Source organism: Phyllobates terribilis, unplaced genomic scaffold (assembly GCF_046119375.1).
Source record: "Phyllobates terribilis strain yellow unplaced genomic scaffold, ASM4611937v1 Scaffold_1__5_contigs__length_1240528914, whole genome shotgun sequence".
Taxonomy (NCBI): domain Eukaryota; kingdom Metazoa; phylum Chordata; class Amphibia; order Anura; family Dendrobatidae; genus Phyllobates; species Phyllobates terribilis.
The window spans coordinates 510,822,571-510,843,451 of record NW_027362761.1 but is presented as its reverse complement, the minus strand read 5'-3'; the positions used below and the strand labels follow the sequence as shown (position 1 = coordinate 510,843,451).

General features: G+C 43.5%; 1 protein-coding gene across 1 annotated transcript in view; it reads left to right on the top strand.

Moving 5' to 3' along the window:
- IPO11 (importin 11) overlaps positions 1-20,881 on the top strand; it is a 590,907-nt gene that overhangs the window by 337,905 nt on the left and 232,121 nt on the right. The window contains exons 22-23 of the mRNA XM_073680251.1: positions 5,858-5,937; positions 11,725-11,805. Of these exons, the coding sequence (XP_073536352.1) occupies positions 5,858-5,937; positions 11,725-11,805 (161 nt within the window). The remainder of the gene's footprint in view (positions 1-5,857; positions 5,938-11,724; positions 11,806-20,881) is intronic.

The following is a 20,881-nucleotide window of genomic DNA, read 5'->3' as shown; positions in this document are numbered from 1 at the left end:
TGTGGTCACGTGGTCCAGGAGAGGACTGGAGCAGGGCTACAAATGGCAGAAGACAGCAACAAGTAAGTATTTTACTGCACTCACTGCACGCATATTACTAATTGCTAAATAAAGGTGCAAAAAAAACAGGGCTGTGGAGTCGGTAAGCCAAACCTCCGACTCCTCGATTTCCACGACTCCGACTCCCTCATACATGGCTCATGTTTAAGTGATAAATTTAATGTAGCACAGATTCATCTCAGCTAAAAGTCTAGACCCTTAGATCAGGAATAGGACAGACATTTATAGGACATTTCAGAACTTTCCCAAATTCTTATGAAAAAATATTCCCCACAAACTGCATTGTACTACTATACCCAGTTTATTATATATTTTAGGAGTCGGAGTTGGTCCATTTTATACTGACTCCGACTCCACAGCCCTGCAAAAAACACTTGAGTGGTCCTTAAATGCTGCTGAGCCATGGAGATTTTTGAGTTTGAGACTAGGAGACCTGGTTGGTAACCCTTTTGCAATGTAATATGGCAGCCAAATTCCCATAAACAGTTGTCTGGATGTTTTTATTATTCGTTTTAATGATTCTTCTTGTTCTGACCTTTATAGGGTGCCAACAGGTAAACCCGCCTGGACCCATGACTGATGCTTGTTGCGGAAGATCTGGGCTATTTTCAGACGTGAACTATATTAATAGGTTGCATAACTTAGGCAGATTTAAGTATTGCTTTTAACTGGAAGACCTCCTTTAACTTCAGGCTGGCAGTAAGCAGGGCAAAATTTAGGCGAAAAATTAAAGTTTTTCTTTTTTAATAATCAACTGTGTCAGATAATGATCAAGGAGGTGTTTAATGAGCCATTTCCTTTAGTGCATTTGTGAGCAAACAATCAGTGCTCCTCTGTGATATATAAAGACCTCCATGTGCAATTGACTAGTTGCTTGATCGGCCAACTGTATATGGTGTTTGGGCGCCTCTTCACTCTCGCCCGACATCATCAGGATTTTAACAGTTGATTCTTTTGTTTGGAGCCAAGATGAGCCTCTACCAGAATTTGAGAGTGGCTCTGTCACAGAAGACACAGGAGCGCTCGGCTGAGCCTGTGTGTGCGGGGATTGGGGAGATGGCATTTGGCGAAACGATTATTCATCTGACAGCTATCTAAAGTGTATGCGGGACTTTAGGGAGGTGAGAGATGGAGCTGTCTGTAGGTTCCTACATGTGGGCAATATGTAATACATGGTCACGTTGAGTATTCCGGAATGGCAGTCCCAATATCCATATACTTTAAGGAGGCTTGTGGGAAAGATTTGACCTTACTTGGATTTAACTTTTGAACAAAGTTTTTAACTTTTCCATTTTGTTCTACACAAATGAATATGCATTTACAGCTTTTTCCAAATCATTTGAAACCCATATCTGCCCCGTTTTTTATATAACAGCCTGTTGGCTCCACCTCTCTTCTGTTACTTTTGCTATACAATACTTTACTGAATGGGGCTTTCCAGTATTTATCACCCATGCGCGTATGGCCACTGATCCCAACATGTATAGCACTTGATCATTGATCGACTGAAACAGTCATGTTTGCCAAGATTGGTGCAGTCCATTGACAAAACAGCACTGGAACCAGCGAGGAACTAAACTGGTTACTTCTTTATTTTAATACCAATTTTTTATGGACTTTTTATTTAAAATTCCCGAAACCCCTTTAAACATGTTCTCCACACTCCAATCGACACAGTGGTCTTTTCTCATGACGGACTGAATGTGACCACCTACTATCTTATTTACACTGCTCAAAAAATAAAGAGAACACAAAATTACCACATCTTAGATATTACTGAATGAAATATTCTAGTTGCAAATATTTATTCATTACATAGTGGAATTCGTTGAGAATAATAAAAAATAAAAATGATCGATGTAAATCAAAATGAATATCCCATGGAGGTCTGGATTTGGAATGATACTCTAAATCAAAGTGTAAAAGCAAATTACAGGCTGATCCAACTTCAGTGGAAATGCCTCAAGACAAGGAAATGATACTCAGTAGCGTGTGTGCCCTCCACCTGCATTTATGACCTCCCTACAATGCCTGGGCCTGCTCCTGATGAAGTGGCGGATGTTCTCCTGAGGTATCTTTTCCCAGACGTGGATTAAAGCATCAGTCAACTCCTGGACAGTCTGTGGTGTAATGCGTGGCGTTGGTGGATGGAACGAGACATGATGTCCCAGATGTTCTCGATTGGATTCAGGTCTGGGGAACAGGCAGGCCAAGCATCAATGCCTTCATCATGAAGGAACTGCTGACACACTTCAGCCGCATGAGGCCTAGCATTGTCATGCATCAGAAGGAACCCACGGCCCACTGCACCTGCATATGGTCTCACAATGGGTCTGAAGATCTCATCCCGGTACCTCTGGCTAGTAAAGAAATGCCTCCCCACACAATTAGTGACCCACTGCCAAACTGGTCATGCTAGAGGATGTTGCAGGCAACAAAACGTTCTCCACGGCGTCTCCAGACTGTCAAATCTGTCACATGGGCTCACTGTGAACCTGCTCTCATCTGTGAAGGACACAGGGCGGCATTGTGGAATCTGCCAATCTTGGTGTTCTCTGGCAAATGCCAATCGTCTTACACGGTGTTGGGCTGTAAGCACAGCACCTACTTGTGGACGTCAGGCCCTCATAACACCCTCATAGAGTCTGTTTCTGACAGTTTGAGCAGACCTATGGATGTTAGTGGCCTGCTGGAGGTCATTTTGCAGGGCTCTGGCAGTGCTCCTCCTATTCTTCCTTGCACAAAGGAGAAAGTAGCTGTCCTGCTGCTGGGTTGTTGCCCTCCTACGGGCCCCCTCCAGATCTCCTGGTGTACTGGCTGTCTCCTGGTAAAGTATCTGCTCCATGCGCTGGACACTGCTGACAGACACAGCTACCCTTCTTGCCACAGCTCTCATTGATGTGCCATCCTGGATGAGCTGCACTACCTGAGCAACTTCTGTGGGTTGTACTGTAGACACCGCCTCATGCTACTGTACCTCTAGGGGTGAGAGCAATGACAAAATGCAAAAGTGACCAAAAATAACAGCCAAAAAGATGAGAACAGAGAACTGGCCTGAGGTCACCACCTGCAGAGCCACTCCTTTTATAGGGGGTGTCTTGCTAATTGCCGATCATTTCTACCTGTTGTCTGTTCCATTTGCACAACAGCAGGAGAAATTGATTCACAGTCTGTGTTGCTTCATAGGACAGTTTAATTTCACAGAAGTGTGATTGACTTGGAGTTACATTGTGTTGTAAGTGTTCCCTTTATTTTTTTGAGCAGTGTATATGGTGTAGGGGTCTCCAGACTTTTATTGTGTGTGTTATGGCAGTACACGCTGGCAGCCTTTTCTGTATTTTTTAAACCTTTTATTAGTGTCTCCATGTGCAACTTGTATAATTGAAGAATGGAAAATATTTCATTTATACCCATCGATAATGCCGGGTAATATAGAGCATTTTCAGCACTATTGAACTCCTCTTAGCCCTACAGCAGCGAGGCAGGATGAAAAGGCAATATAGATTGATTCTGGATATTTGCAGTTGATTCTGTGAGCTAACCCTGGGATGCTACAAACATATTTTTTTTCTATTTTTAGTAAAAGAATTTGATGAATGCAGACGCCAATATAAAGCATGAAAATCTGTAATATAGATCTTAAGCATGAGAGAATGAAAGCTTTGTAGAACTACTGCTCCTGGCGGTAGACTAGCAGCTGGACTCCCGTTAGTAGGGAGGTAGAGTCAGGCTTCTTTATTTGCTTCTTTTTTGCTTTTATAGTTTTTTTTATATAGTTCTTCTTTTTTTCTATTTTTTTCTTATAGCCCTTTATTCATTTAGGCGAATATAAATGAAAGCAGAAGATGAATCGCCGTCATTTCCAGGCCCGCAGTCTGTGCTTCATATGACCTTTACATCTACATAACTGGGAAATCTTTCTCATACAGTTATTACATCTTTATCTACGGTTCCTCCCAAAATATGAAATCTTGTCCCCCCGTCCGTCCACTGGCCCCTTTTGTAATGAGCAACTTGTAAGGTGTCATGCTCACAACTGGCACGCGACTATGCTTCCATGTTAGAACGCTATGTGTCGCTGTATGGCACTATATTGACTCCCCCCCTACAATCAATCATTGTGGAGGACAATTCATTTCTAAAGAGAGAAAGAGAAGAGGAGAGAGATGTTCTGGTTCAAGTTTGGGTACCGAAACCGACTAAATCTCGGTCGAACCCGAACTTCGGGTCCGCTCATCCCTACTTCCTACGACTCGGAGATTGTACAGAGTTGTAATCCGGCCATGTACAAGAGCCTTAAGTTAATGTTATGTGACTAAGCAAATGTTAGCAGTATCAGAAATTTTGATAAGATTTGTTTGGTGGCGGGAGAGATCGCCTTTGTTTTACCCAAGTAAAAAACAAAAATGCAATTCATATTTGGATTGTTCCATAAGGCAAAAATCCGTCACAGCACCACAATCATGCGGCCCAAACAAAGAGATAACTAAAAATGGTCAACATGTTATGCTACAATCATTTCCATGTTCAAGGTCCCAAAATTGTAAAATAAAGGGCTAAAAGGAATCTGTGAGCAATGTATACCACTCAAAACAGCTGCTGGCGCTATACAGAGAAAAATCCATGTGCTAACGCCTTCAGGGATGCAATCGTGAGGACACAACTCTTTAATTGTAAAGCCCAGGGCTCTCTGAACTCAACGTTTCCAAGCCCGGGGCTATCCATGAGAATGTGCCAAGTCCATCATAGCTAGAGATGTCCTTATTCTAGATAAGAGAGGGGGGTCTGAAAGGAAATCTACCTCCAATAACTCTGAATTTTATTAATACAGTAGTTAAAACTGTGTAAGGCTACATTCCCACCATGAGCTTTTGGTGAGTTTTTGATGTTGCAGAAGTTCTGCACCTATTTTGTAAATTAGGTTACCTGCGTTTGTTCATGACGATTTTGTGTGCCTTTTTTTTTTTTCATGCTTTTTTTTTGGTGTTTGTTTTTATGCTGCGGCTTTTGTCTCCGCACTGAAAACTCAGTGTACCCGTAAGAGAAATTGGCGTGTTTTGGATGTGAAACATGCACCGCAAGTAAAAAAAAAAAAAAAAAGCACAGAGGGCAGGAGATTTCTATAAATCCCATCCACTTTGCTGGAACTGTTAAATGCTGCGTTTTTTCCTCTTCGAAACTGCTCAGCGTGATAAACTCACCAAAAGCTCATAGTGGGAATGTAGCCTCATACAGGTAGTTTTTAGAAAATGCATGTCTTTTATCTGTTGTCTTACAATTAGTTTATGCATTTTTATACACTATTTTTTTTCTTTTATATACAGATTATGGCCTCATTCAGACATCCAGTTTTATGTTTTATCCATGTTTTTTTTTACGAATAGAACAAGCACCCATTATAGTCTATGAGGCTGTTCACACATTCGTGTTTTTTTAGCAGACAAATTAAAAAAAAAAATGATTCAAACCCGAAACCTTTCCATTTTGATTTGCAGATGAAATTCGCCATTCAAGTGAATGGGTGTGAAAAAAATTAATAGCATTTGAGTGTGCCATCCGTTTTTTACTCAATATATTGTAGAAGCTTGGAATTTTTTTATTTTTGCTAGCAAATAAAACGGATTCCACACTGATGATCAAAATGGATATAAAGACCAAAAATGGATAAAAAAGGATCAAGCACACTGTTGAAAATGATACTTTTTTTTCTAGTATGAAATGTAAATGAAGTCTAATGGTCAGAATTGTTTTCTTATCGATCTTCATTTTAACAATTCACAATATGTTTTCCTCCTAGAATTAAGTTCGGAAAACCTGCGCATTTGCTTCAAGATCATCAACGCTTACATGTTCTTTGTTTCCTCGGAGTTTCTGCAGGTACGATGTTTCCGTTGCCCTGTAACCCGGTTTCTTTGCCTTTTTGTGCACAATCTATATTGCCCAAATAGTAGCGGTAATGGTGTTAATAAACCTTCATGCTGTTACTGAAAGACAAGTTGAAAGCATATAAAAATGACACTGGGATCTTGCAGAATAAAATAGAGGCCACAGGTGAACGATGTAAACACAGTTTTCTTATAATTTTCAAATTATTCGCCAACACACATAACGCTTGTCGCTGTTTTACAATGATTGATGAGCGCTTATGTTTTGGCATTTGACATTTATACAATTCAGTCTGTGCCAGAAGGGGCAAAACACGCCGGAGAATTATTATGTCTGATATCGCTTAAATTCACAATGCTTCTTAAATATCCATTCCTTCTCGTGCAGCGTGTAAAATCGTATTTATTGGTGCCATTCGTTTTTTATGCTGCTTTGCTCTTTGCTTTGTAGTCTTAAGAAATAGAAGCCATTACAGAAAAAAAAAACCTAGTGAAGTATTAAATCTATGACAAGTAATAAATGAGATTTCTTGGTCGTCAGAGCGGCGAATGCAATAAATTGAATCATGTATGATGAACTGCTCATGTTGGAGAAAGTAAGCTGTAGTCATCAGGCAGTTAAAGAGTTACTGATGGAGCAGAGCCCTATATGTCAATTAAAGGCGTTTAAATGGACGTCCATTTTAAGAGAAGCTGTTATCTGTTTACATGCCCATCTTCCTTTTTCAAATACAAGTCCAGCCATACCTTTGCATGGAAAGTTCATTCCTACGTTACCCAGAAATCAGCGTATGAATTGATATCCAAATGAGGTTGAAGAGTTTTTTGAAGATCTGCAGCCTCTGTCACTCCAGCTCTATTCCTCTCCCTGTGCCACCTCCTCCTGCATGACTGACAGCTCCTCTGCCTGAAGTAAGGCTGTCAGTCAAGCGGGAGGAGGTGGCTCTGGGTGAGGAATAGAGCTGGAGTGACAGATGCTTCAGATCTCCAAATAGCCCTTCATCCTCATTTGCATATTAGTACAAACGCTGATTTCTCAGCAATGGAGGAACGGACTGGCCATGTAAAGGTATTCCTGGACTTCTCTTTGACAGAATATATGCACATATAAACATTTTAGGGTGTGAAATCCTACTGATAGATTCCCTTTAAAGCCTAGACTAAAGGGGAGACCTGTATCAAACGCAAAAAAATATTTTGGATTGCAGCTAGCTAAACCTAAATTTGAAAGCCCTTCTCCAAGACGTTTTCAAGTAGACCCAGTCTAATTTTCTTTGTATATAGTGCAAATCTATATATTTTTTTTGAGTTTTGTCTTCTGATCTTTACTATCAAAAGTTCACTGATTTAACTTGTATTTAAAAGGTTATTCTCAAGTTGTCTCTGGAGCTGCTCATACAGTATGTCACAAAACTGAGTACACCCCTCACATTTATGTCAATATTTTATTACATCTTTTCATGAGACAACACTGAAGATATGACCCTTTGATACAATGTAAAGTAGTCAGTGTACAGCTTGTATAACAGTGTAAATTTGGTGCTAAGTACTTTAACTCATCACACAGCCATTAATGTCTAAACCACTGGCAACAAAAGTAAGTACACCCCTAAGTGAAAATGGCTAAATTGTGCCCAATCAGCCGTTGTCCCTCCTCAGTGTCATGTGACTCATTAGTGTCACATGGTCTCAGGTGTGAATGGGGAGCAGGTGTGTAAAATTTAGTTTTATCGCTCTCACACTTTCTCATACTGGTCACTGGAAGTTCAGCATGGCGCCCCATGGTAAAGAACTCTCTGGGGATTTGAAAAAAAGAATTGTTGCTCTACATAAAGATGGCCTAGGCTATAAGAAGATTGTCAACACCCTGAACCCGAGCTGCAGCACGGTGGCCAAGACCGTACAGCAGTTTAACAAGACAGGTTCCACTCAGTAGAGGCCTCGCCATGGTTGACCAAAGAAGTTGAGTGCACGTGCTCAGCATCATATCCAGAGGTCATCTTTTCAAAATAGACGTATGAGTGCTGCCAGCATTGCTGCAGAGGTTAAAGGGGTGGAGGGTCCACCTGTCAGTGCTCAGATCATACACATTGCTGCAGAGGTTAAAGGGGTGGAGGGTCCACCTCTCAGTGCTCTGACCATATGCCACACACCGCATCAAATTGGTCTGCATGGCTGTCGTCCCAGAAGGATGCCTCTTCTAAAGATGATGCTCTAGAAAGCCCGCAAACACATTGCTGAAGACAAGAAGACTAAGGACATGGATTACTGGAACCATGTCCTGTGGTCTGATGACACCAAGATAAACTTATTTGGTTCAGATGGTGTCAAGCACGTGTGGTGGCAACCAGGTGAGGAGTACAAAGACAAGTGTGTCTTGCCTACAGTCAAGCATGGTGGTGGGAGTGTTATGGTTTGGGGCTGCATGATTGCTGCTGGCTGTGGGGAGTTACAGTTCATAGAGGGAACCATGAATGCCAACATTTACTGTGACATACTGAAGCAGAGCATGATCCCCTCCCTTTGGATACTGGGCCGCAGAGCAGTATTCAAGCATGATAACAACCCCAAACTCACCTCCAAGACGACCACTGCCTTGCTGAAGAAACTGAGGCTAAAGGTGCTGGACTGGCCAAGCATGTCTCCAGACCTAAACCCTATTGAGCATCTGTGGGGCATCCTCAAACGGAAGGTGCAGGAGCGCAAGGTCTCTAACATCCTCCAGCTCCGTGATGTTGTCATGGAAGAGTGAAGCGGATTCCAGTGGCAACCTGTGAAGCTCGAGTGAACTCCATGGCCAAGATAGTTAAGGCAGTGCTTGAAAATAATGGTGGCAATACAAAATATTGACACTTTGAACATAATTTGGCCATTTTCACTTAGGGGTGTATTCACTTTTGTTGCCAGTGGTTTAGACATTAATGGCTGTATGTTGAGTTATTTAGAGGGCACACCAAAAGTACACTTTTCTATAAGCTATACACTGACTACTTTGCATTGTATCAAAGTGTCATATCTTCAGTGTTGTCACTTGAAAAGATATAATAAAATATTTACAAAAATGTGAAGGGTGTACTCAGGGCCGGCTCCAGGTTTTTCTGGGCCCCGGGCGAAAGAGTCTCAGTGGGCCCTTTTAACACATACACGATTCATGATGCACAGATACGGCGGAGAAATAAATATATAAATATATATATATATTTATTTATTTATTACACATGGCCCAGCCTGCCCCCTCATCCTTCACATACGCAGACATATGCACACGCACACACGGTACGCAGACATATGCACGCACACACGGTACGCAGACATGCGCGCGCACACACGGTACGCAGACATGTGCACGCACACACACGGTACGCAGACATATGCACGCACACACGGTACGCAGACATATGCACGCACACACGGTACGCAGACATATGCACGCACACACGGTACGCAGACATGCGCGCGCACACACGGTACGCAGACATATGCACGCACACACACGGTACGCAGACATATGCACGCACACACACGGTACGCAGACATATGCGTGCGCACACACACGGTACGCAGACATATGCATGCGCACACACGGTACGCAGACATATGCGCGCGCGCACACGGTACGCAGACATATGTACACATACAGACATACACATAGATAAAACAGACAAATATATATACACAGTCATATACACTGACATTCACATACATGCACTCACACAGACCCATTACTAATATTTTTAATATGGGGATTGGGAAAGCCTCACTCACCTGTCCCCGGTCCAGTGTCCTGTCCAGCAGCTCCTCGGGTATGGGGCAGTGCAGGGCCCCCGGCGTGTCACAGACTTCATGGCCCTGGAACATCAGAGGGGCCCACTTGCGGTCGGGTCCGGGCCGCTCCCCCCCATCTGTGCAGGACCTCCGCTCCGACGGTGTTTGATTGCCGGCACTCCCCCAGACATGGCCGCGCGCTGTGCGGCTGTGTCTGCTAGTAATGACGCGGCAGGAGCGACACACAAGCACAATTAAAGGTGCAGTGCCGTCGACCCTGCCGTGTCATTACTAGCAGACACAGCCGGACAGCGCGCGGCCATGTCTGGGGGAAGTGCCGGCAATCAAGCAGCGCCTGCGTCCCTGAACAGGTGCCGAGGAAGCGGCCAGGGCCCCGACAGTGAGTGGGCGGGTGGGTGTGTGGGCCCGGCCCCGACAGTGAGTGGGCGGGTGGGTGTGTGGGCCCGGCCCCGACAGTGTGTGGGCCCGGCCCCGACAGTGAGTGGGCGGGTGGGTGTGTGGGCCCGGGCCCCGACAGTGAGTGGGCGGGTGGGTGGGTGTGTGGGCCCGGGCCCCGACAGTGAGTGGGCGGGTGGGTGGGTGTGTGGGCCCGGGCCCCGACAGTGAGTGGGCGGCTGGGTCCCTCTGATTTTCCAAGGCCCCGGCACTTGCCCAGGTACGCCGGGTGCTGACGCCGACCCTGGGTGTACTCACCTTTGTGAGATACTGTATCTCTGCAATCTACTAATTTCCTGGTTTATGATGGGGCAGGCACTCCTCCTTGAGTGACAGTTCTGATGAGTAGGAGAGCTGTAGTATTAGTAGAAATATAAAGCCCAGTACAAGATTTGCTGTGACACATTCAGCTGTCAATGGTTTGTTCTGGGGTATATACTCATATCACTGTATTTATATCTAGAGATAACAACAGGGATTTGGACAAGCACACAGTTCTAGACAGTGAGAGCCATGATACTGGGTGCCAAGGTTGGGTTTGTGTGTGTGTGTGTGTGTGTGTGTGTGTGTGTGGGGGTGGGGGTGGGGGTGGGGGGGGGAGCTGTGAGGGAGTAGGAGAGAGTTGAGCAGATAACTCCTGTATAGAAATCAGTGGGATGGAGAGGTGGCTGAGATGTCAGGAGTTGACTCCTCTCCTGGAATGTAACTATTGCGTACACTCTGCCAGAGTTTGGGTAGGCACTAGTGGCTAAGCTCCATCGAAACCAGTTATACACTATGAAAGAAAAAAGCTATAATTGAAATAGAATGACAAACATTATTTTCATGCTGTCAAACTAAAGCAATTTAACAACTTGAGAATACTCCTTTAATAGCTTTATTACATATGAATAAATAGTAATCTGCAAACCCATTGATCTGTTCTCTTTTGTGTTGATATGTTTCTTAATTCTATTACTGTCCCATTTGTCTTTATGTAGGGTTATGAAGGTTTGCTACTTCTCATCCGCCACAGAGGGACTGCATACATTTTGACACTTTTCTAAATATACTGAACATCTTTTTTTTTTTTTTTTAATAACGATACATAGTAAAGTGTTAGGAATGTGTTTATAGCTGAACCCAACCATTATCCGAGAGTACACTGTCTTACGCTGCCACATTGCATGTCCCCTAATAGCGCAAAAATTGGTTTGAAAATTGTAATAAAATATAATTAAGATTTAATTAAAATGCTTTATTGTCAGTCATTCTGCTTATTGCTACTTTTGTGCATTTAAAATTATAATACATGAGACATTGAAAAGGAAATAAATGCAGATATATACAGGCACAAAGCAAAATAAAACTAATGTATGTAAAAAATATTACTGCATACTCAATGATTTAATAAAGTGCTTTATTAATGTGATCTCATCTGTCAACGGGACTGCTGTTTTCTTTTTCATATCACAGGAATGAATAATATTCTGAAGATTATTAAGGTTGTTTCATAGACAAGAAAAATTAAAGTAACTGTAAAATTTGAAGATAACGGTTCGCCTTTCTTTATTGGCAGATATATGGGGCCAGCCTCTGCCAGTCTTTTTTGGAAATCCTAAACGATATAACCATGGAGGGTCAAGTTCAAGTTCTGAAGGTAATCGTATGTGTCACACTATCTATAGTCACTGTGCGCTTTCAGTTCTCAACTCCTTCTTCAGATCATACCTTCATTCTTTCCCCAGTTTTGAGTTGCTCATATGGGATCCCATTGTAGAAGTCCCCAACAATTAACAGTGAGGGAACCTGGAATCACTTGGTTCAAGAGTTAAGCCACACATACATAAATGATAGCTGTCGGCCAAATGATTGTTTGATAGACAGCCAGCTCTCGCTATTTCCCCCATACACAGAAACACTTGGCAGAGTGGTCCTGTGTTCTTTTAGAGGGCTGCTGCTTCTCTGGCGGTGGCTATTCTCCTGGAGAACAAAAGTATTGTGTCCAAAATCAGATGTTTCAGATGCATCTTACCCCTTACATCACCTGGTGGAGGAGAGTCAGGAGGATCCTATGCACATTAGACTGCCTGTCGATCCCACTCTTATAGGCTGGTTTGGCCCACATTAGTCTAATGTGTATGAGGACTTTTGTTCCCATCTTGCACATTTATATAATAGTCACTGACTATCTGATATATATATATATATATATATATACACACACACACACACACCATATTTTTTGGACTATAAGACACACTTTTTAGCAAGAAAAAAATCTTGCTAAAAAATTAATGTGTCTTATAGTCCGGAAGTAGCTTCTGTAATCCAGGAGAACGCATGACCTGAAAGTAACTTAAAAATGGGATAATGTATAGTGTGTGTGTATATGTATATACAGCTCTGGCAAAAATTAAGAGACCACTGCACTGTTTTCTAAAAATCCCCATCTCTACATGTCTGACAGCCATTCCATTCCAGTGTCAGTTGAATTCCAACCAAAGTCCACCTCATTCTACTTAATGTGCTTCTGATTAGTTGATCACCGGAACCAAATCTTATGTAATGAGGGAAAGTATAAAAAACACTGCTGTGGTCTTCACAATCCTCTTGCAATAGGACAAGCTGGATGGCAAAACAAGTGCTAGGAACAGCCCAAAAGTAATTTTGAATGAAAAAATAGCTTTTAACCATGCCAAAGGAGTTGAGAAGAAAAGTCTTGAGTGAGAAGGGCTCAATTCTGGCTTTACTAGCAGAGGGATACAGTGAGCGTCATGTTTCCTCCATCCTTTACAATACCATTACAATATGGGCACGCTACAGACCGGCAGAGGGCGAAAGCGACTCTCCACTGACCGAGATGACCGTCATCTTATTCGAATGTCACTCAGCAACCGCAGAATGACATCAAGTGACCTACAAGAGGAATGGCAAATGGCAGCGGGGTGAAGTGCACGGCAAGAACAGTTCGTAACAGGCTCCTAGAGGCCTCAAGTCATGTAAAGCTAGAAAAAAGCCTTTCATCAATGAGAAGCAAAGGAGAGCCAGGCTGAAGCTTGCCAAAGACCATAAGGATTGGACCATAGAGGACTGGAGTAAGGTAATCTTCTCTGATGAGTCTAATTTTCAGCTTTGCCCAACACCTGGTCATCTAATGGTTAGACGGAGATCTGGAGAGGCATACAAGCCTCAGTGTCTTGCACCCACTGTGAAATTTGGTGGAGGATCGGTGATGATCTGGGGATGCTTCAGCAAGGCTGGAATTGGGCAGGTTAGTCTTTGCAAAGGACGTATGAATCAAGCCGCATACAAGGTTATCCTTGAAAAACACTTGCTTCCTTCTGCTCAGGCAATGTTCCCCAACAAACATGGACAACCCCTTTAATGAATGGACTGTGACGCTATATGTGAATAGTACATAGTGTAGAGAAATGCTAACAATAGATATATTACATCTCTATTCTACCCTTTTAATTAGTAGGAAAAATGTTTTTCCTATCTTCTGTTCTCTAAATCTGGGGTGCGTCTTATGGTAAGGTGCCTCTTATTGGCCCAAAAATACAGTATGTTGGCAATGGAGCATCATTATGTCACTGGAGAGGTGGCCACTTGTGTCTCTTTCCATTCATCTGTTTTAGCATGCTCAATAATTTACGGAATTCTCCTACAAATGAGTTAATTAATATGGATGTGCATCCCTGCAATGGGACCTAAAATAATTATGCATCTTATATCCTGTGGATATGTCATAACTAGAAGAGATGGGACAGCCCCTTTAATTTCCCTGTTGAAACACAGAGTAAATATAATCAGCTGAAATCAATGGATTTTCCATGTAATGAATTGACATACTAGAGCTCCACATTAATGAATGCTCTGTGCTGGTGGTATCCACTCTGGCTTTTTAGCTGAAGAACCCAAACAGTTCCCTATGTAATTATTCAGAATTCCCCTAATACAGCATTTCAAAATGTTATTTTTTTTCTGAACCAGACTCTCCTCTCGCATGTTGGTAAGTAGTTAAAAAGGATCCCTCACCAGATTTCCCAGTACAAACTGCCAACATTATTAAACAAGTCTCTTACATCTGATGAGACTGGTGTACTTATTTTGAAAATCCAGGTCTGAAGAACTGTATTCTGTATGCTGAGTCCAGCAAAAAACCTCAGGTCAAAGTCTCTACCAATGCAGCCTGACTGACAGCTGCAGCTTGTACTGAGCAGTGTGAGATCTCAGCAGCAGCAGGAAGCTGTTAATCTTGGTAGGTGGGCAGAGATTCAATTAAAGTTTCAGAACACTCATTCTGACATTTTCAAAATGACTAAACCAGCCTCATCAGGTCTAGGAGTTCTATTTAATTACGTATGCAGTTTGTATAGTATAATCTGGTGAAAGGTCCACTTTAATGTTCAGGTCTTACCAGTTCCCAATATTTAACACTGTTCAATTGCAGAGAACATACCTGTCATCTGATGTTTGAATATTAGCCTGTTTCTTAAGTGTAAAAAAAACCTGACGTTTTATTTAGCCAGTTTATTATGGACTTGTCATCTTGTTAATAACTGTAAAATCTGGGGCCAATTCTAGGGCCCTACTGGGTTTAAGGTTGGACTTCTGACAAGCTAGGTCGTCAGGCAGTCAACTGTGAGTTTAGTCCGCGGACTTTTAATCTGCCATGCGTACGGTAAATGTACCATTGGAAAAAATTAGTTTAAAGGGAACCTGACAGCTGCTACGTGCTGACCGATTCGAACAGCATGTATCAGACACCGGCTGCATGGTCTCAGCCAGGTGTATTTGAGGCTGAAATGTTGCGGCGTTTCAGAGTAAAACATACTTTACAAGCCACACAGGAGACTAGTCGGAAAAGCCAGTCCCCTGCGGCTTTTGTTGCCCGCTGCCAATGACTTGCAGGTCTCTGCCTATACACACATACAGGGAGAGACCGGTCACTCAATGAAAGTGGGTGGGAAGAAACTTCCGTGGACTGGCCTTTCCCACTAGTGTCCTTCCCATCTTGGTCTCCGGTGGCTTCTAAAGCATGTTTTCCTGTGGAAAGCCACAGGATTTCAGAGTCAAACATACCTGGCTGAAATCATGCAGCCACGTCAGGTTCCCTTTACAAGAACAGTATAAATCAGGAGTCTCAAACTCAGCTGGGTATATGGGCCGCACGCGGAAAAAAAAATAATTTGGGGGGCCACATTCTTTGCAGGACAAAGTAACATTTTTAGTGATACCATTTTTTTTTCTATATACCTTTTTGAACATTTTTGCGGTTTTATTTTATTTTTTATTGCTTGGGTCGTTATGGATGTGGCGATAATAAAACATGCACTTTTTTTGTTTACTTTAGTTTATATATAAAACAGCATTTTTTGTGGCAAAATATTTTTTCATGCTTTATTTTGAATTTTTTTTGGCAAAAATCTTGTAGTAATGTGCCCCACCCTGGTCTGCATCTTGTAATGTCCCCCATCTTTGTCCCCATCTTGTCGTAATATTCCATACTGGTCCCCATCTTGTTGTAATGTCTCCCATCCTGGGCCCCATATTGTCGTAATGTCACATACTGGTTCCCATATTGTAGATATATCCTCATCTTGTAGGAATGTACCCATCTTGTAGGAATGTCCCCATCTTGTAGGAATGTCCCCATCCTGGTCCCCATGTTGGAGGAATGTCCCCATCCTGGTCCCCATCTTGTAGGAATGTCCCCATCCTGGTCCCCATGTTGGAGGAATGTCCCCATCCTGTAGGAAGGTCCCCATATTGGAAGAATGTCCCCATTCTGGTCCCCATATTGTAGGAATGTCCCCATCCTGGTCCCCATCTTGTGGGACTGTCCCCATCCTGGTCCCCATCTTGTAGGAATGTCCCCATATTGTAAGAATGTCCCCATCCTGGTCGCCATATTGTAAGAATGTCCCCATCCTGGTCGCCATATTGTAAGCATGTACCCATCCTGGTCGCCATATTGTAAGAATGTCCCCATCCTGGTCGCCATATTGTAGGAATGTCCCCATGCTGGTCCCCATATTGTTGGAATGTCCCCATCCTGGTCGCCATATTGTAAGAATGTCCACAACCTGGTCGCCATATTGTAGGAATGTCCCTATCCTGGTCCCCATATTGTAAGCATGTCCCCATCCTGGTCCCCATCTTGTAGTAATGTCCCCATCTTGGTCCCCATCTTGTAGTAATGTGCCCATCCTGGTCCCCATCTTGTAGGAAGGTCTCCATATTGGAGGAATGTCCCCATATTGGAGGAAGGTCCCCATATTGGAGGAATGTCCCCATCCTGGTCGCCATATTGTAAGAATGTCCACAACCTGGTCGCCATATTGTAGGAATGTCCCTATCCTGGTCCCCATATTGTAAGCATGTCCCCATCCTGGTCCCCATCTTGTAGTAATGTCCCCATCTTGGTCCCCATCTTGTAGTAATGTGCCCATCCTGGTCCCCATCTTGTAGGAAGGTCTCCATATTGGAGGAATGTCCCCATATTGGAGGAAGGTCCCCATATTGGAGGAATGTCCCCATCCTGGTCCCCATATTGTAGGAAGGTCCCCATCTTGTAGGAAGATTCCCATATTGGAGGAATGTCCATTGTGCCATTCTTCACATGCACATATAAAAGAAGAAAAAAAAAGATTCTTCACACCTGTCCTCCGTTCGTTTGCCGTCCTTTCTGCACCTGTGGCCCGCAGGCACCATAGCCCCCTTGATGATCGCAGCCCGGTCCAGGAGCCGCCCACAGCTGCACTTTAGCTCAGTGTATTGCCGCGCAGAGACCGGCTCTCTGCACAGCAATACCAGTGTCAGCCGCCGGCCTATCAGAGGCCAGCAGCTGACATTTGCGCATGGCAGTGACCTCATACACCGCTGCGCTGGGATGCAGATGTCAGCTGCTGGCCTCTGATAGACCAGCGGCTGACACTGGTATTGCTGTGCAGAGAGCCGGTCTCTGCACGGCAATACACTGAACTGAAGCGCAGCTGCCGGCAGCTCCTGGACCGGGCCGCGATCGGGTTCTATGGTGCCTGCGGGCCACGTGTTTGAGACCCCTGATATAAATTGTGTTATACAGTGGGAAAAATAAGTATTTGATACGCTGCCAATTTTGCAAGTTTTCCCACCTACAAAAAGAGTGGAGAGGTCTGTAATTTTTATTGTAGGTACACTTCAACTGTGAGAAACAGAATCTAAAAATAAAAACCAGAAAATTACATTGTATGAGTTTTAAATGATTAAATTGCATTTTATTGCATGAAATAAGTATTTGATCACCTAGAAACCAGCAAGAATTATTCTGGCTCACAGACCTGCTAGTATTTCTTTAAGAAGCCCTCGTACTCTGCACTCATTACCTGTATTAATTGCAGCTGTATGAACTTGTTACCTGTATAAAAGACACCTGTCCACACATTCAATCAATCACACTCCAACCTCTCCACCATGGCCAAGACCAAAGAGCTGTCTATATACACTAGGAACAAAATTGTAGACCTGCACAAGGCTGGAATGGGCTACAGGACAATAGGCAAGCAGCTTGGTGAGAAGGCAACAACTGTTTGTTCAATTATTAGAATATGGAAGAAACACAAGATGACTATCAATCTTCCTCGGCCTGGGGCTTCATGTAAGATTTTGCTTCGTGGGGTAAGGATGATTCTGAGAAAGGTCAGGAATCAGCCCAGAACTACACGGGAGGACCTGGTCAATGACCTCAATAGAGCTGGGAACAAAGTCTCAAATGTTACCGTTAGTAACACTCTACGCCGTGATGGATTAAAATCCTGCAGGGCACGCAAGGTCCCCCTGCTCACACCAGCACATATTCAGACCCGTTTGAAGTTCACCAATGACCATCTGGATGATTCAGAAGAGGCATGGGAGAAGGTCGTATGGTCAGATGAAACCAAAATAGATTTGTTTGGTATCAACTCCACTCGCCATGTTTGGAGGAAGAAGAAGGATGAGTACAACCCCAACAGTACCTTTCTATGCTTCACAGTTTGAATACTGCTCCAACTGTGAAGCATGGTGGGGGAAACATCGTACTTTGGGGGTGCTGTTCTACAAAGGGGACAGGACGACTGCACCGTATTAAAGGGAAGAGTGGATGGGGTAATGTATCGTGAGATTTTGTCAAACAGCCTCCTTCCTTCAGTAAGATGATCCGAAAAAACACACAGCCAGGGCAACTAAGGAGTTTCTCTGTAAAAAGCATTTCAAGATCCTGGAGTGGCCTGGCCGCTCCTGGACCTGAAACTCTGAGTGAAACTCAGTGTTGCCCAGCCACAACCCCAAAACCTGAAACATCTGGAGATGATCTGTATGGAGGAGTGGGCCAAAATCCCTGCTGCAGTGTGTGCAAACTTGGTCAATAACTACAGGAAACGTCTGACCTCTGTAATAGCAAACAAAAGTTTCTGTACCAAATATTAAGTTCTGTTTTTCTATTGTATCGAATACTTATTCATGCAATAAAATGCAAATTAATTATGTAAAAATCATACAATGTGATTTACTGGATTTATTTAAGATTCTGCTTCTCACAGGTGAAGTGTACCTACGATAAAAGTTACAGCCCTCTCCATTCTGTGTAGGTGGGAAAATTTTCAAAATTGTCAGTATATGAAATACTTATTTTCTCCACTGTATGTATTGCATAGCCTAACTGGGCCAAGCAGGAACTCTATTTTTTTGGTCTTTAAATGAGTCATACGCTGCCCCTGCAGGCCTGAGCTAGGCATAACACAATGCATGTTCTATTCCTGGAGTCTTCCTTTATGAAGGTACTTACAGATGTATCAGGAGCAAAGTTTGACTAAAGATCTGAAGCAATCTACAACCTCTCTCCTGTCCATGGATAGGCATGGACTTTCTCCCTTGGATACTACTCTTCTAAAGAAGCTGTGCCGGTCTAATTTGGAAAACGTTGCATGTTAGTTGTTAGATTTTTGTCTGTTGAGCCCCTTTTGAAGTTGCAGTTTTCATCCGCACTGATGACTGACATGATAGCGAAAAAGAAACACTGGGAGTCGGAGGAGATGTGCCGCCTGCTTTTTAAAGTATAATTTTGGAGGAAGGAGCATTTGTTGAGAACAGCGTGAATCTTCACTCTAGTACATTACATAACTCCAGCGTGTAGTTTTAATCGGATAGATTTTCTCTTCGGTAAATCTTTGATCTCTACCTGGAGAAATGTCTCTACACATACTCTCAAGTAAAATGTATGATAAATAGAAAAGTAAATAAATGAATTTTAACCTCAATAGGAATCAACGACTACATTTTTTTAACGAGTGTCAAGATTTGTATCAGTCTGTCAGTGTCTTGTGAATGGAGTGATTTTGTATGTAACAAATATTGTGATTGAATTTTTTTTTCTAAATGTGATATGTAGTATTCTCGTATTTTTAGATATTTCTAAGCATAAAAAATGCATAATAATCGGGCATTTACGTCACACTATTTTTTGTTACACAAACTCTGTTATTAATAATTATCCCTGTTCACTTGAAAATAAAACTGATTGCATCACTTTGAACCTACACCCCTCTCCCCACACCTCCCCCCAAAAATGTGCAGGAGATACAAAGCTTTACATTACACCAGTCCATGATTTGTCTGTGTAATAAGCAGAGGGGATGGACCCTTTAGAGCAGGGGTCCTCAAACTACGGCCCGCCGGGCTATGGGCGGAGGAGATGGGAGCGGTGTCAGCGCCCGCCTTTCTCCCCCCCTTGCTCAGGGCCCCGGCAGGCGGATACTTACCTCTCCCCGTGCCTCTGCAGATCCGCTGTCTTCCGTGCTCTGCGTGTTATGATCTGCTACAGAGACTAAGGAAAGAGAGGAGATCTGTCCCTACAATAGAACTAAACTAGATCCCTACGATGTAACGGGGAACCTGATCCTGCGATCAGACCCGCTAAAGTCCTCGGCTAGTCTGAACGCAGACCTATAGATGTGAGGGAGGGATCCCTACAAGATCTAGGGACTGGGAAAAGTTGGACACCTCCTAGCAGAAATAGTAGCAGTCAAAGACAAACACACAACAAAAAGCATAGAGGTCAGAAGACCTAGCAAAACTAACAGAGAACGGCAACAGAGCAACAAGATAGCTCAAGAGTAGTAAATACAAATGAAGTCCAGCAAAGCCAGGAGGGCGGAGCCGGATTAAATAGGCAAAATGGTCATGTGACAAGCAAACTAAAAAAAACCTAACCGGAGAGTTGTAACACTGCGCTTCCTGTGACGTCTCAGGTCAGAGGGCGCGGTGACGTCTTTACACCGCGCCCTCCCGAGTGCCGTCACAAGCAGCGCAGAGCGGGACGACACCGCCGCGACGCTGGAGTCCAGACCAGAGTAGAGCAGCGGCAGCAAGTGAGAAGTGAGGTGAGTATTGGATTTTTTTTTTTTTTTTTATGTATGGAGGCATAGGTCATTATATGGGGGGGTAACATCCTGCAAGGGTATAATATGGGGGGGTGACATCCTGCATGGGGCATGATATGGGGGGTGACATCCTGCATGGGGCATTATATGGGGGGGTGACATGCTGCATGGGGCATTATATGGGGGGGTGACATGCTGCATGTGGCATTATATGGGGGGGTGACATGCTGCATGGGGCATTATATTGGGGGGTGACATGCTGCATGGGGCATTATATGGGGGGGTGACATGCTGCATGGGGCATTATATGGGGGGGTGACATGCTGCATG